Here is a 14,473-nt window from a genome sequence, read left to right on the forward strand (position 1 = left end):
GAGTCGTTTATCAAAGCTCTGCTGTTTCTCTCTCTGTCTCCTGCTGTCTGCCTGTGCTCTGGGAACACTGCGCCTCTACCTGCAGCTAGTCAGTAAATGGTGATTTATACCTCCTGCAGTCAGAAGTCACGTTTTGATAAATCGGGATGAAGTCTCAGATGTAATTTTTAGGGCCTGCAGTTGTCCGTGCGTGTCTTTGTATGGTGATAAATGGAACGGGATGGTCATTCTCTCTCCTTCTTTTCTCTCGCTGACAGGATTTGGGGTCCTCTGGTGAGCATGCTAAAGCAGGCAAGTGCCCGTTTTTGATTGGGAACACAACTAAGTCATCCTTGGCTAGGACACCGTGGCTCCCTCGCTGCGACCCATGTCAGGATTAATCGGTCGGAGTGCGAGAAACACGAGGGGAATAAAGCCACCACAGGAACATCGTCCAACTCGCTCGCTCAGCATGACCCTTATCAAAAAAAAACGTGCAACAGCCACCACTGTGAACCTGTCTTGCAATATTTTTTATTTATTTTTTTCCCTGATTTTTTTCTCCCTCCCACCCTCTGTAGTTTTACAAGCAACTGAACATGAAAGACTAATGTGTAACGCAACATAGTCAGAGCTAATCCGAACATATTTGATGTATAATAATACCTATGGGAAGCAGGACTGCAACCCAGGCTTCAATATCAGGCTACATTCATTAGTGATACTTATCGTAATAATACATTTTCACGCAAATATAGTTCATTACCATATGGTTTGCAAACGACAGAAACTTGGTGCATTAATTCAATGTAATCAGAATTTAGGGTCTGAACTATCTGTATTATAAGCCTCGATTTATATATTGTTTGAATGAAAATGTGAAATATCGGAATAATGAATCACATTAATCAATTTTCCAAATAGCTGTCATACTCTCTACTTCTCTTCACTGTTTTCCATAAAAAAAATCTACTTTGAGTGTTTCTCTTTAACAGTGTTCATAGCTTTATTTCCTTCTCTGTCTCTCGCCTTCCCCACAGAAATGCTATTTGGGTCGTAATCATGTGAAATCCATCCCTACAGAGCTCCGTCAGAAGCATTCCCACATGCTTTGTGTTTCTGCTCATCAAAACGCCATATTTTGAGCGCACGTTACTTACAGAGCAGCGTAAAGGTGGCGTCTTATTAAATTTCACTGGTTGCTTTGTAATGAAACAGGAGATTGGTTTAAGTAGATAAACCCTCTCACAGGAGGAGTGGAGGAAGAGAGGGGGTGAGCGAGGGAGACGAGCTGCAGCTGACAAAAGCTTCGATTTCCTCTCCTGTTTACCAAGCGTGGATATTTTCCGCTAGTCTGCAGCGCCTGCATAATGCCATTTCTGTCCCTGCTGAAATCCACTCACGGGCCTATCGCAGTAATCAAGAGAACCCCCTCCCCCGTCTACCTGAGTCTAATGTCAGCCTGTAAATGAAGCGGCCTGACTTTCATTTCAAACTGCAAGCGATCGATAAACACTGAGGAAAAGCAGCCGTGCTTCCCTGCTTCCTCTTCCTTTCAATCTGTTCACTCTCAACCCTTGAAAGTTCTACTAGCAATAGTGGAGGTCAGGGGAAACTTCTTGAGCACTAACGTAGCTCACTAGCATCAAATAATTCGCTAATAATACACTAATTTGTAAAAGATGAGCCTTTTTAGTTTTCTTTCTTTTCTTCGAGCTTAGAACCAGGGTCTAAAATTAACACTCACAAATTAAAATTAGCTTATTGAACTAGCAACCGCCCACAGGAAGTTGGTTCGTAATAACAAAAACAAAAAAAAACAAAAAGTCAATTTAACAAATGTTATTAAATATATAATTATCTGTTACAATCAGCAGCATGTTTTCTTTAAAATTTTATGATTTCTTTGGAAGCAATTCATACTTTTATTCAGCAAGGGTGCAATAAATTGATAAAAAGTGGCAGTAAATACATTTGCATTGTTATGAACTCAAAGAATCCAAATCAATATTAGAATGATTTCTGAAGGATCATGTGACACTGAAGACTGGATTAATGATCCTGAAAATTCTGGAATACATTTCATTTTAAAATGTTTAAAACAATGTTAAAATTTCTGCATCCTGTTTTCTGTCTTAATTCAAATTTAGGAATTTAATTGTAAATACAAGGGGAAAAAGAGCTAAATATCATTATAGGGACAAAATATATATTTTGACCACTGGCAGGCAAGTTCATTTTGGACCCTGTTTACAACCGAACAATAAAAAAAGACCTCATGCAGCAAAAGCGAAAGCAGCACAGAGCACGAAGAAATCTAAAAGAAACATGATGGCCAGAATGGAGACACAAGCACTGCTTTAGCTATGAATAATTCAATGGATTTCAAAAGCAAAAAAAAAAACTAAAAAACATCAGAATGTTTTGCTTAAGCACAAAAAAGCTAATGCCAATCAAGCTAGCCGTCCTACAGAGAGGGAGCTATTGGTGCCATTAGAGCAAGGGGACCGTGCAAGGGTCTGTGCGCTAATGCTAAACTAGCTCTACTCTGCAGTGAGCGACGCCCGGTGGACGTTACCTGGACAGGTGGCAGTGCAGGCACTTTTCTGGACGCTCTGGCCCTCGCAGGACGTCCCGCCGTTCAGGGGAGTGGGGTTGGTGCAACTCCGGCTCCTCTTCTGCCACCCCCGACCACAGACAGCACTGCAGGCCGACCATGTGGCCCACGTGGACCAGCCACCGTTCACTGCTCGTGCGCCCAGTGCAAAGGAGAGGGGGAAACGAACACAGCGAGTCAGGATTACCCGACAAGCACGAGGATAAAAACAACCACAAACATGAGCTCTGAGCTTAAAGGAAGGCCACAGGGACAACGGCAACAAACGAAAGCTATGTTAACGTCAACAGTTGTCAATGCTACAATATACTGTTGATTTGAGGCAGTTATGTGGCGGTTGCCATCACTGGTTTTTTTTTTCGTCCAATCTAAATTCGTGGTAATTTGATGTTTACACAGTTTCTGTGTTCATAGAACAGCACCATCAACAAGCAACTGATTCTACTGTTGATATTGAATGCACGCCACAGAGGATTGAAATAAATTCCCGAATTTTAATTGAAGCAGCAGACAGGATACAGAAATGGTTTTATTGTTAATCTACCGCAATTGTAATTTCAACCACAGATGGCACTAGAGAGCCCAGACTGCACGTGTAGCTTTAACATTCAACGTTTCCAAGTTGGTGGGTAATTTTTTTAATAAATAACATGTCTCCTGCAGTTTGACTCGTTTAGGCTGATTTGCTGACCAATAGAGTTTTGCAGGGATGACGTATTTTTGCCAAAACGAGTTAGGATTTTAGCACTTCACTTATTACAGTGTTTACTTGTCTTGAAAAGGCGGTTGCTAACAATGGGACTACAGCGGATATCAGGGACATTAAATGTCATCGCATCAAACAGGTAAACTCGCTAGTATGCGTTCGCAGCCTCGTTCTCACTCTTGAAAACTATTCTAACTCAAACTTTCAGGGAAAATGTTTTTAAATAAAATAGTGAAAGAGTTGTTGAAAGCCTAATGCTGGTCATGTGACCGTGGTGTAGTCTGTTTACAGCCTATGTTTAGCTTTTTACTTCTGCGGATTGTATTAGGCTTCAAAGTTCTGTTCATTCAAATTCATGAAAATTCAAAGTTCTGTTCATGTGTGAAGATTAGCATGATGAACAAAAGGTGTAAGAATAAACTTTAATTGGCCATAGAAATTATTTTCTGCAGCAATCCAAAGCCAATGGAAAAAATCTTTTTTTTCTTTGTTTTTGTCGAAGGAACCAGGGTGATGCTAACTTACAAAAATGCATCATCACTGCACATGGTTGGCAGGCATTATCAAATTCACAGTGACATAATAAAAAGGCTTTGGACCTTAATGAAAGCCTGCACTCTTCATCTGCATTCCTGAAACGTCATGGGGGTTACAGTATGTCAATCGTGTACTTAACACACTATTTGATCTCCTGTTTTGAAGTATTTCTTTCAATTTTTTACTGTCAAATATTTTCTCATCCAAATTTCTCGCTTCTTCTGAAAAAAATAAATAATGTGTGCAAGTCTAAAAAGATGGCCACATCTGGATAAAGCCAAACAACCAAAAATTGTCAAGTCACAACACTATCACTCAATCTCTCTTACAAGCTATATATTAACCCCTGTCAATGTTAAAGCTACGGAGCAAAACATGGGATACAAGGTGGGTGGGATGTTTTAAGGGAACAGCCTAGATTTCATCTCAAGTGGGGTGTATATTGGTTTTCTGCTTTACACCGACACACAGTATGGTTTTTATGGCACCAATATCCAGGCCGGTGAAATGCATAATCCTGCAAGGATTCCGGGATGATTCTGAGTCCAAAGATCACGCAGGGTTTTTAATCAAGTTCCCAGCCTCCTCTCCCTTGGTGGGAGAATTCAGAGCAAATCTGATTTCTTCTTCCCCCGGTAACTCAAGCGATTTGTTGTCCAGAAGCCTCGATCACAGGTCAGAGTCTATATTGTGCCTGGAGCTGCACCTAATTCTCCACGAAATGTTGCTCTGGTCAGAACGAATCAATTCTTTAGCCTCTCTGATTGCTCACCACGAAGAAGGAAATTGCGCAGCAACTCGGGTCCTGATTACCTCTTAGCACACCGTTGTGTCAAGTCAAGTCCAGCCTTGTTAAAATTCATCTTGTCCTCTGTCCAAAAAGCACTAATAACAGCTCTCACACCACCTATGGTTCAGCCAATAAGCAAGCCTGCAAGACTTCAAATTAGTAAACTGACATTTTAATGTGAAGCCATGGGGAAAAAAAGAAAAGCATAAAGGACCTTGCCTAATAGTTCTTTTGATCAAAAGGTATTCACAGGGAATTTTTCTTTAATTAATTTCTACAATGGTAGCAAATTGCTTGGGGAACATTGCACAATTTGAAACCGCCAAATTGTAAGGCGCCGCGCACCTAGCATTCATGTGCCATTTCTCTTTTTCCCTGTGTGAGGGCTTCATTGATTGACAGCATAAAAAGCAAACAATAGAGCGCAAATATTCTCCTCTCACTTTTGCAGAGCCTTCCATCAAAATGTCCCCAAATCACGCAATTCAAACTAAATTCAACAACTTATCTAATCTCCATTCATCTGAGAAATAATTGTCAGTTTAGCTCCATTTTCCCCTATTAAATCCAACACACTGATTGCTCTGATTGACTTGCAGTCGGTCTCTGCATTAAAAATCACGTCCGCATTTATTCCGGTTTAATGCAAATCATCACGCACATGTCCCTTGACTCATTGTCTTTATGCTTGATAATAAAACTGATACATTACCTCTGAAATAAGGCAAAGAGTTTCGATTTCCCATTGTTAACATGTCTATCTGTGGTTCAGGAGTATTCTCAGTAGATCTGTCCCAGCACTGTACTATGTGTCGTGTGTGATTGACTAGGCTGGGATCAGTAGAGAGCGTGTACAGGGTTGTAATGCATGCTACCTTTTAGAACGCTGCTTGTCCTGGGAACCCTCCGGGGTTAGCGATGCTCTGCTGCTGTGCATTTTAATAAAGGTCAGCTAGCTTATAAACCCTATTCATTAGCCACTTTCTGCCATTAATTCAACAAGCTCAACTACAGTGTGAGTGTTTGTCAGCTCTGCGGAGATTTCTCAGACACTGTCTGGCTGCTTTGCTCCCAAATTGATATGTTGTAATGTTGCCGCAATCATTTACAGCATGATCAGTTTTAGAGGAACTAAGCTAAAGCTAATGTTCCCAAATTGTAATGCTTAGGTTTTAAGGTGGCTACAAGAAATACAGTGGCCTTTAGTATTTAAAACACTGTATGTAAATGTACATTACATAATGTACATATTTTTATATTTAAATTGCATAAAAATCAAAGCAAGTAGCATTTATTTTAAATAAAATACTCAAATGACAGGGTTCCCACAATTTCTGACCAATGTTTGAGCACGTTCGGTAACACTTTACAATAAGGTCTTATTTGTTAACATTAGTTAAAGTATTAACTACCATGAACTAACAATGAGTAATATATTTGTTACAGTATTTATTCATCTTTGGTAATGCCAGTTAATTAAAATACAGTTGTTCATTGTTTGTTCATGTTAGTTCACAGTGAATTAACTAATGTTAACAATACAACTTTTGATTTTAATAATGCATTACTAAATGCTGATATTAATAAATTCTGTAGAATAAAAGAAAGATTAATAAATGCAGTCTTAGTTCATGTCAACTAATGTAGTCTTATTGTAAAGTGCTACCACACTTTGTTTTGTTAATTGTGATAAGTGTGTTAATTAAAAAATATATATACTTTTTTTTTATTAATAATTTTCCAGATATATCTCCATATGTCAAGGAAATTATTCACAAAACATAAAGAAACTCAATTTTGCTCTTTAATATATGATAAATACAACAAAATTCCCACTTGTCATAAGATTGGATTAATTTCCATGACTTTTCAGGCAAATTCCCTGATTTTTCTAGGACTGTGGGAATAATGTGTTTAATAATGTAAAAAATGAATTGGACCATAGAGCTACAGGTAATATCATGAATGGAGACTACAACTATAGTGTTGTTATAGTAAAACACTGATACATTTTCCGTAGGCAAAGCAAAGCAGTCAGTACATTTTGTTCTCAAAGTCTGATCAAAATAGAGTTGTCCATCAAAGCTAGCCTGACTCTCTCAGTAAATTAGCCCTGACTCAGGGTCAGAACCATCCCAAACTTTTGTCAGACTCTTGAAAGGTGAAGTCCATTTATCTGTGATCTAAGAAAGGAACAAAGTATGAGAAGAAACACACCATAGACTATCACAGTAGCCGAGGAGCTCTTGCGTCGAGCCACAATGTTCTTGGCCACGCAGGTGTAGTTGCCTGTGTCGGCCAGACGGGCTTGTTTGATGATGAGATTATGGTCCACGGTGATGAAGAAATTGGGGTCAGTCTTGGGGTCGATCAGCTCCTCGTTTCTCTGCCACTCCACCTATAGATATACACAAGAGAAAACATTTCACAGCTTCAATCTGGCTCAAATGGATGGAAAACGCTCTGTGTGCTCTCGGATCCAGCTGCCATTCTGGGCAAATCCCAAGGCCACAGCCAGGGCCGAGGATGTTAAAGTTTGGCAGACACTGCATGGTAGCGAGGGGCAGTAGGAAAGTGGATTAGCGTTTTTCTATTGTACGCTGAGAAAAGAAAAAAGAAAATTAGAACACTTCTTGCTCACTTTATCAGAAATTGAATATAAAAGTAGAAATTGCGATTATGATAATACATGGGTAACAAAAGAAAAAAATTGTGAATTTTTTTTTTGTGTTGTGGTATGTTTAGTCACCCAAAAATATACATAATCATATTTTGTTACTGTAACTAATATTGATGATTATGATAATAATAAACTGGTGAATAAGTCAAAATCATTTACGGTAATACTTTATCAAAGACGCAATGCACATAAAAAAAGAGAGACAGAATTAGGGGTGGGAATCACAGGGTACCTCACGATACGATACACGGCTCACGATACAGATCATATCATGATACAGAAATTCTGCGATAATCAACAGACAATCCTTTACATCACAATATCTGTCTAACTATGAAAACAAAATGCTTGTGAAAATGTTAAGTGCATGTTTTCCAGACTTTGGACTCAAATGAGGCTGGGACATTTTTTTTTCCCCCCGTTTAAAAAAAACTAATTTTCTTGTGGCTAGTTAACTTATGTTCACGTTTCCCTCATTCATTTGATGAGCGCCACCTTGAGGAGCCATGAAGTAGCGACGCTGGGAGCAGGAAAATTGATTTAGAGAGCCTTATTTTATTAATTAAAATATCAATATTTGGCGTCAGCATATTGATTCTCATATCGCATGGAGAAGGACAATGATATATTGCCCTATCTATATTTTGTCCCACAACTAGACAGAGTACTCAAATATATCCGGCATGTTTGTTGTTAAGTGTGGAAGTTTGGATGGACATTGAGTTGCAACAGCTGGTCGCAGGCTGGTCTAGTCCTGCACCAGTGCAAAAATACATGTATTATTGATGGGACTCCCAGAGCTGCCAAATCACTCTGAATGGTTCCTCGTCCAAGTGCAGCTCATCGAACAGACGGAATATGGGGAAAGACATCAGATCTCTGGCTCGATGGTATATTTGTACCGGTACATTAATGAGAGAAATAATTAGCAGAGCCGTTGGTTGTTAGCATGTTTGCTTGTTGCTCTCACCTCTGCAGGAGGAACACCTTCAGGAGGATGACAGCGCAGAAGGATTTCCTGATCAAGTGCCACTTCCTTTCCCAGCGGTTCCTCCTCAAAGTTCTTCCTCAGATCTGTAGTGCAAAATCATTTGATTTATTAGTCATTGGGGGGTATATATATACACATATATATATATATATATATATATATATATATATATATATATATATACAGAATAGAGACCGTATACATATGTTTATCTATATATAAATATATATATATACGGTCTCTATTCTGTGCAATGTGCAAAAATAGACAGCTCTTGTGCACAGTACAGTACATTTAATATTAAACATTTGTAAAAATTTGTGTAACATTATTTTGGTTAATAAATTGAGTTAATATATTGGAAAAGAGTGAGTCTGGTGAGTGTACTGACATGTTGTGCAGTGATGCTTATGTGCGTATGATATGATGCACATATGCACTGCTGCAATTTATATACAATTATTTATATTATTATTATTTTATTAATACATATTTTTATTTTATTGTTATTTATTTATTTACATATATAGATTTGATAAAGATTAGTCAGTTTGAAGAGGGCATTAAGCAAAAGTCTAGAAGAAACGAGTGAGATTCGATGGGCTGTGTTTACACAACTTTATGCGTTGTGCCTGCTCATTTACATCGGTGTTTTGGGAGCCTGAAAATGCAAACTTTGTAAAACAGGTTTCAAAGTGCAAGTTTTTGAAAACAATACCGTTATTGTATCCGTGTATTTGTGAAACCTGTGACGTCATGCGCCTGAGTATTATGTGTTCAGTCTTTAGGTGCATAGTGTTTTTTTTTCAAAGTGACGTTGACCAACGACTGGCCTGGCAGCAGAATACAGCGGTTATACCGGTAGGCGATAGTTGTTTTCGCAGATCCGTGTGAACTCTCATCTGTACGCGAAAAAACGAAGGAAAAACTTTTCCGTTTTTAGTACATCGTTGTCTTGTAAATGTACTCCTAAATGGATTGCATGTTTGCTTCTTTCCTTTCCTATGGGCTCTCAAGCCAGGATATTGACTAAAATCCTCCCTTAGTCATAAAGTGGATCAGAACTTGTACATGTATCACCAAGGAAGGTAAACTGCCAAGCCATTTAATCTAACATTATCCGTGTCATATTTAGCAAAGTGTTTTTGGGGTTCAGTGCTCCTCCATATATACGTTTGCACCGTGTACGTTCAACAGGAGCCCTGAGCGGCCTTTCTCTCTTAGAAGGATCCATATCACAGACCCGAGTGCTTATTAGACCCTGCTTGGTTGCTTCAGAGAAAGGCTGTCTGCAGCCCTAAGGCAAAGCATCAACAAAAAGGAATTGCATTATCTTCCTCCTCTACTCGATACCGCACCGAGGCTGTGGTATCCACACGACCACCCACTTTACCTAAAACCCCTGGGACAAGTGTTGATGCAAGTCGAATTGTATTTGCTTGTCAAAATTGCATTACTCTTGATGGAGGGCTTTCATGCCCTCCTGACTATGGATGGCAAAAATTTCAAAACAACATTTGCATAAACGTTTATAGCTGTTATGACACGAAAAAGCTTTTGGAAGGAGGTGTCCATCGAGACAGCGGACTTGTCTTCAGCTCCGATGCCGGGGAATAAAATCTCTCTCAATAACAGCGACACTGCCAGTCATTTCATTTCCTCAAAACAGATGTCATGCCTGTCTTCACCAATCAGGCCTCGGCAAACATTAAGAGGTGAAGAGGGGACTTTGACATTCAATTTAATTAAATAGGATTTAATGGGAATAGGAGAGGCACAAAGGATTAGATGGCCATCGAGTCCTGAGATGACATTGTCGTGACTTTGAAGGGAAAACTCAAGTTTGTTTAAGGAATAGTTCACCCTAGCGCAATTACAATGAATGGGAACTGAGTCTTCCAAGCTTCAAAAACAACAGAAACACCATATAAACAACATAAAAGTGGTTCATTTGAATCATGCGTTATATGCAGTGCTCAGAAGTCATATGGTACCCTTTTCAGAGCTCCTGGTCACTGTATGCGTTCTTGGGTGAGAAAAGTCCTTTCATTATGCAAAAGTAGAATTTGAGGTGAATACGTTTGGCTAGAGAAATATCCATTCAGAATAATTTATAAGCACCACTCTGAGATAAATCCAAATCCAGTTTAATCGCACAATGCTTTTAATCCTTGTTTTAGACACACACAAAATGACTCTATCATCTTCCTTTAAAGGAAGGATGTTTTGTGATGTTTGTTCTGAGTGAGGCGGTGCGGCGGTGCGGTTTCCGTGTGTTTAATCACACAGAGATATCAAAACCACCAGGCCTCTTGAGGCAATTACAAAGTGTTACACTGCAGATTAGCAGATTTCCTTGCCACGGGCTCTTCCTGATCAAACTTCCCAATCAAACATTAAATAAGTCATATAAAACCAACTCAATCAATCAGCCTTAGGGAGAAAACGGAGCATAAGTGGTTAGATTGATTGGCTAAATGGAATTTCGAAATAACTTTTAATAAAGTACACTATCTAAACACTTTACCGTGGAGTGATGAAGAAAAAAAAGAGCAAATGCTACTGTGTTGTAGAGCACTTTAAAAACATTAGGGATAAATTAATTTTGTTAAACATGCTTTTTACCAGAACACACTGTTTACACAGTATTTGAAAGGTGTATTGAAGTATTCAAATAAACAATGTTAACATCTATGGCAGGAAACACCTGTTCATGTAGTATATGGTATATAATATATGAACTAATAAACTGCCTAAACACAATCTGCTAGACCTGTGGTTCTCAATTGGTTTTGCTTTGGGATCGAGATTTTACACTCGGGATCAAATGATGACACAACCTGGTAGGAACAATTTTGGTATAACATAACATTTTACAAGTGCATAAAAGCATGAATAAATATTGAAATGTATTATTGTTATTTTATATTAAGCCAATAATGAATTGCACAAAACCCATTGTGGTAATTTAAAACCGTGTGTAAGGTGAACCCATTTTAAATTAAGTTTGGTTTCTTGTATTGTGAAGTCTTATTGGATGCACGACCTTTGATTTCAACAATTACTACAAAATAATAGTGTTTTTTTTTTATAGTTGATAACCGCTTGGGTCAGTATTTCTTTTTTAAAGAAAAAAAATTATACTTTTATTCAGCAATGATGCATTAAACTGATTAATTAAAAGAGGCAGTAAAGACATTTATAATGTTATAAAATATTTCAATTTCAAATAAATGTTCATCAAATAATTCCAAAATATATCAATTTCAAATAAATGTTCATCAAATAATTCCATCACAGGAATAAATTACATTTTCAAATATATAAAAATATAAAACAGTTATTAATTAAAATTTGAATAATATTTTACTACTTTTACAGTAATTTGTATTTAAAAATGCAGCATTGGTGAGCTTGAGATACTTAAAAATTATTAAAAATGACTAAACATTAAAATAATATATACATATCTAATCTATAATAATTACAATTAATCTATAATAAATGTATTTTGGTACTGTATCTAAACTGCACTATTCTGCTGCATTGTTAGTTAAATGTATTATTTGCAATTAGGTTTTGCATTCGTTTTTCCCCTCCTGTCCAGATCAATACTTGTGACTCATTTTGGGGAGCAACCCACCAGTTGAGAACCACTGAGCTAGACATTTATCACATCATCAGATTATAAGGTAGCATTTTGGTCAAAATGTTTGCACTATAAGATAGCAGAGCTGAACTCACATGCGATGCGTACAAATGCCTTTTGGCTCTTTTGGGTTCCTGTAGTGCTCCAGGCCACACACTGACACCAGTAATCCTCCAGACCAAAGATCTTCTCCACCTGCTGTCTGGAGATGTCAATCTTCACCTGCATCACCGGCAGCCCTGGGACCAAACCAGACAAAGCAAACACGTTCAGCTCGAAACATATCCATTGCCATTGAGAGAGGCAGTTCTTCAGACCCCTGTCAAAAGGTTAATATGGCAAATTGGCTGGCAGAAATTAGCAGGACTTCACTGGCAGTGGTGGATCAAAACTTTGGCAACAATGTGAAATCTATCACAGCTGTCAAACTTTTCATTGGCAAACTGTCCACTGTTTCCAAAGGTTTTTTGGAGGTTCACCACATCCAGTGAAGAGCTGCCAACCATTTGAAATAAGGGGAAACAAATTAAGCTTTTTGCAAACAATTTTTTTTCATTGCTTGGTTAATTCATGGAATATTGACAGATGGTTGAGCAATGTCACGATCATTGTTTAATAATTGCAGGAAGTGTATGACATGCGAAACCACCTCAAAATAGAAAATCCCAAACTCTACTTTGCTTTCTTGGGGTGAATTAATAAATAAACAGATATTAATATTTATGTGAGCTTCCAGTGAGAGATATTTTTCCTGGTTACTCAATATGTGCGTTTTCATTCAGACATGAGTGGCTAGGATTATCCAAAGCTCAGAGGTCTTTTCTGAGAATAAAATGTAAAAGAGGACAAGAAAAAAAAAAGGGAATGAAGTGATAATTTGTCAACCGCAGTCGGATGAATAATGTCTATACAACTGGTGTGAAGTCATCCAACAAAATGACTCATTTTCAGCTGACAATTACAAATGAACATGATCAGAGTTAACCAACACCAACAACACAACATGTGTAATGCATAATAAAGCTCTCTTTGAGGATGGAGGGATGGGGTTAGACAACGATCATTTTTCTTTTCATTATCTCTGGACCATCTCCTCACCCCCTATAAGCCTCTGATATTTTCCTCCATGGCTATCACTCATCTCAACACGAAAGCATGACCTTGAAGATGTCCACACCCCTCTTCATTCTAATTTCTCCCATAATCTCTCCATCCAACCTATTCATCCTTTCCTCTTCCCCTCTCCCTTTTTCTTGTTTTGCTTTCTCCATTAGAACATGGACCTAGGTTTCAAAACCTATAGGGCATTTTGGGGCATTATAGGCATTATGTTCAGATAGATGTAAAAAAAAAAAGAAGTGAATTGCATGAATTGCATGGGCCTTTCAAATATGTTTTCTGTGCAACAGTTACAACTTACAATTTGATTTGAAATGTTTGAATCGACTGTTGAACATCATATAGTTGTGCTTGAAAGTTCAAATTGATTTCTGGGCATTTAAAATGATTTTGGGGCATGAAATGTTAGACGTTAGTGCATCAGAGATAGATTCAAACACCCTTTTTGGGCATCATAAAAATGTTCAAAGGATTTTTTTAATGCTTGAATCGATTTTTGCATTTCAAATGTTTGGATCTATTTTTGTGCTCCATAGGTAAAAAAAAAGGGTTTTGAACAATATTTCTGCACAATTTATTATATTATTAGATTCTTTCAAACACTAGAACTGGTTTGGCATCGTTTGAATCGATTTTTTTTGCTAAATATAGCCTTCAAATGTTCAACTTGATTTCTGGACCTCATTTCAATGCTTAAATTGATTTTGTTGGCATCAGTGGAATATTTAAACATCTTTGCACATCATGCGTGCAAAGACTTAAATTAAACATTTGAACTCCCCTATTATGTCCAAATATGGTGTCAAGGTAGACAGCTCTCCAGGTTCCAGTTAAACATTTCATGTGAATGCACCATAATAAGCACAAAACAACTCCAATAACCACATTCTGCAATTAGCCACGGTGTGGTCAGATGCTCCAGCTTCGTGACAAAAATGCATCCTCTCAAATCCTGCTGGTCAGTTGAGTTCTTGTTCCAACCTGTCTGTCACAAATCAATGTACATCACATCCATCACCACTTGGCAGAGAGTCTCCAGGAGGAGAGAAATAGGGCAGCAGAGAGAGCTTGTGTCTCACTATCTTGGCAGACATTAGGAGCACATGCAATTACTGTTAGATTTAAACCAGCCTCCAGTGTTACTCAGGGCGTAAACATCAAAATGGACCTCTCAGACAATCCTGCTCTCCTCTGACACAACGTCTGGACTTTAATCCTCGCTGATGGCTCTCAACACTTTTGCAACGGGTCAAAAATATGAGATCCAATGCACAAATCTCAGCAATCCAGACTCAAATAAGTGCATTGAAAAGATCACTTTCAATTAATTGCTCCACTCACACTGCATTTAACTCAAATTGCGTAACCAATTCAATAGGAGCGGAAACAGTTATGATATTAGACC

General features: G+C 38.1%; 1 protein-coding gene across 6 annotated transcripts in view; it reads right to left on the reverse strand.

Annotated features, from left to right (window-relative positions):
- Nucleotides 1-14,473, reverse strand: part of unc5a (unc-5 netrin receptor A) — a 310,292-nt gene that overhangs the window by 44,098 nt on the left and 251,721 nt on the right. For 3 of the 6 annotated variants that reach the window (XM_079629753.1, XM_079629752.1, XM_079629750.1), the window contains 4 exons: nucleotides 12,045-12,188; nucleotides 8,280-8,383; nucleotides 6,847-7,027; nucleotides 2,558-2,725 (listed from right to left, as the gene is read on the reverse strand). In XM_079629753.1, the coding sequence (XP_079485879.1) occupies nucleotides 2,558-2,725; nucleotides 6,847-7,027; nucleotides 8,280-8,383; nucleotides 12,045-12,177 (586 nt within the window). In that variant the 5' untranslated portion in view covers nucleotides 12,178-12,188. The remainder of the gene's footprint in view (nucleotides 1-2,557; nucleotides 2,726-6,846; nucleotides 7,028-8,279; nucleotides 8,384-12,044; nucleotides 12,189-14,473) is intronic. The other 3 variants (XM_079629751.1, XM_079629755.1, XM_079629754.1) reach the window with 1 other exon arrangement.

Source organism: Phoxinus phoxinus (genome assembly GCF_949152265.1).
Source record: "Phoxinus phoxinus genome assembly, chromosome: 12".
NCBI lineage: Eukaryota > Metazoa > Chordata > Actinopteri > Cypriniformes > Leuciscidae > Phoxinus > Phoxinus phoxinus.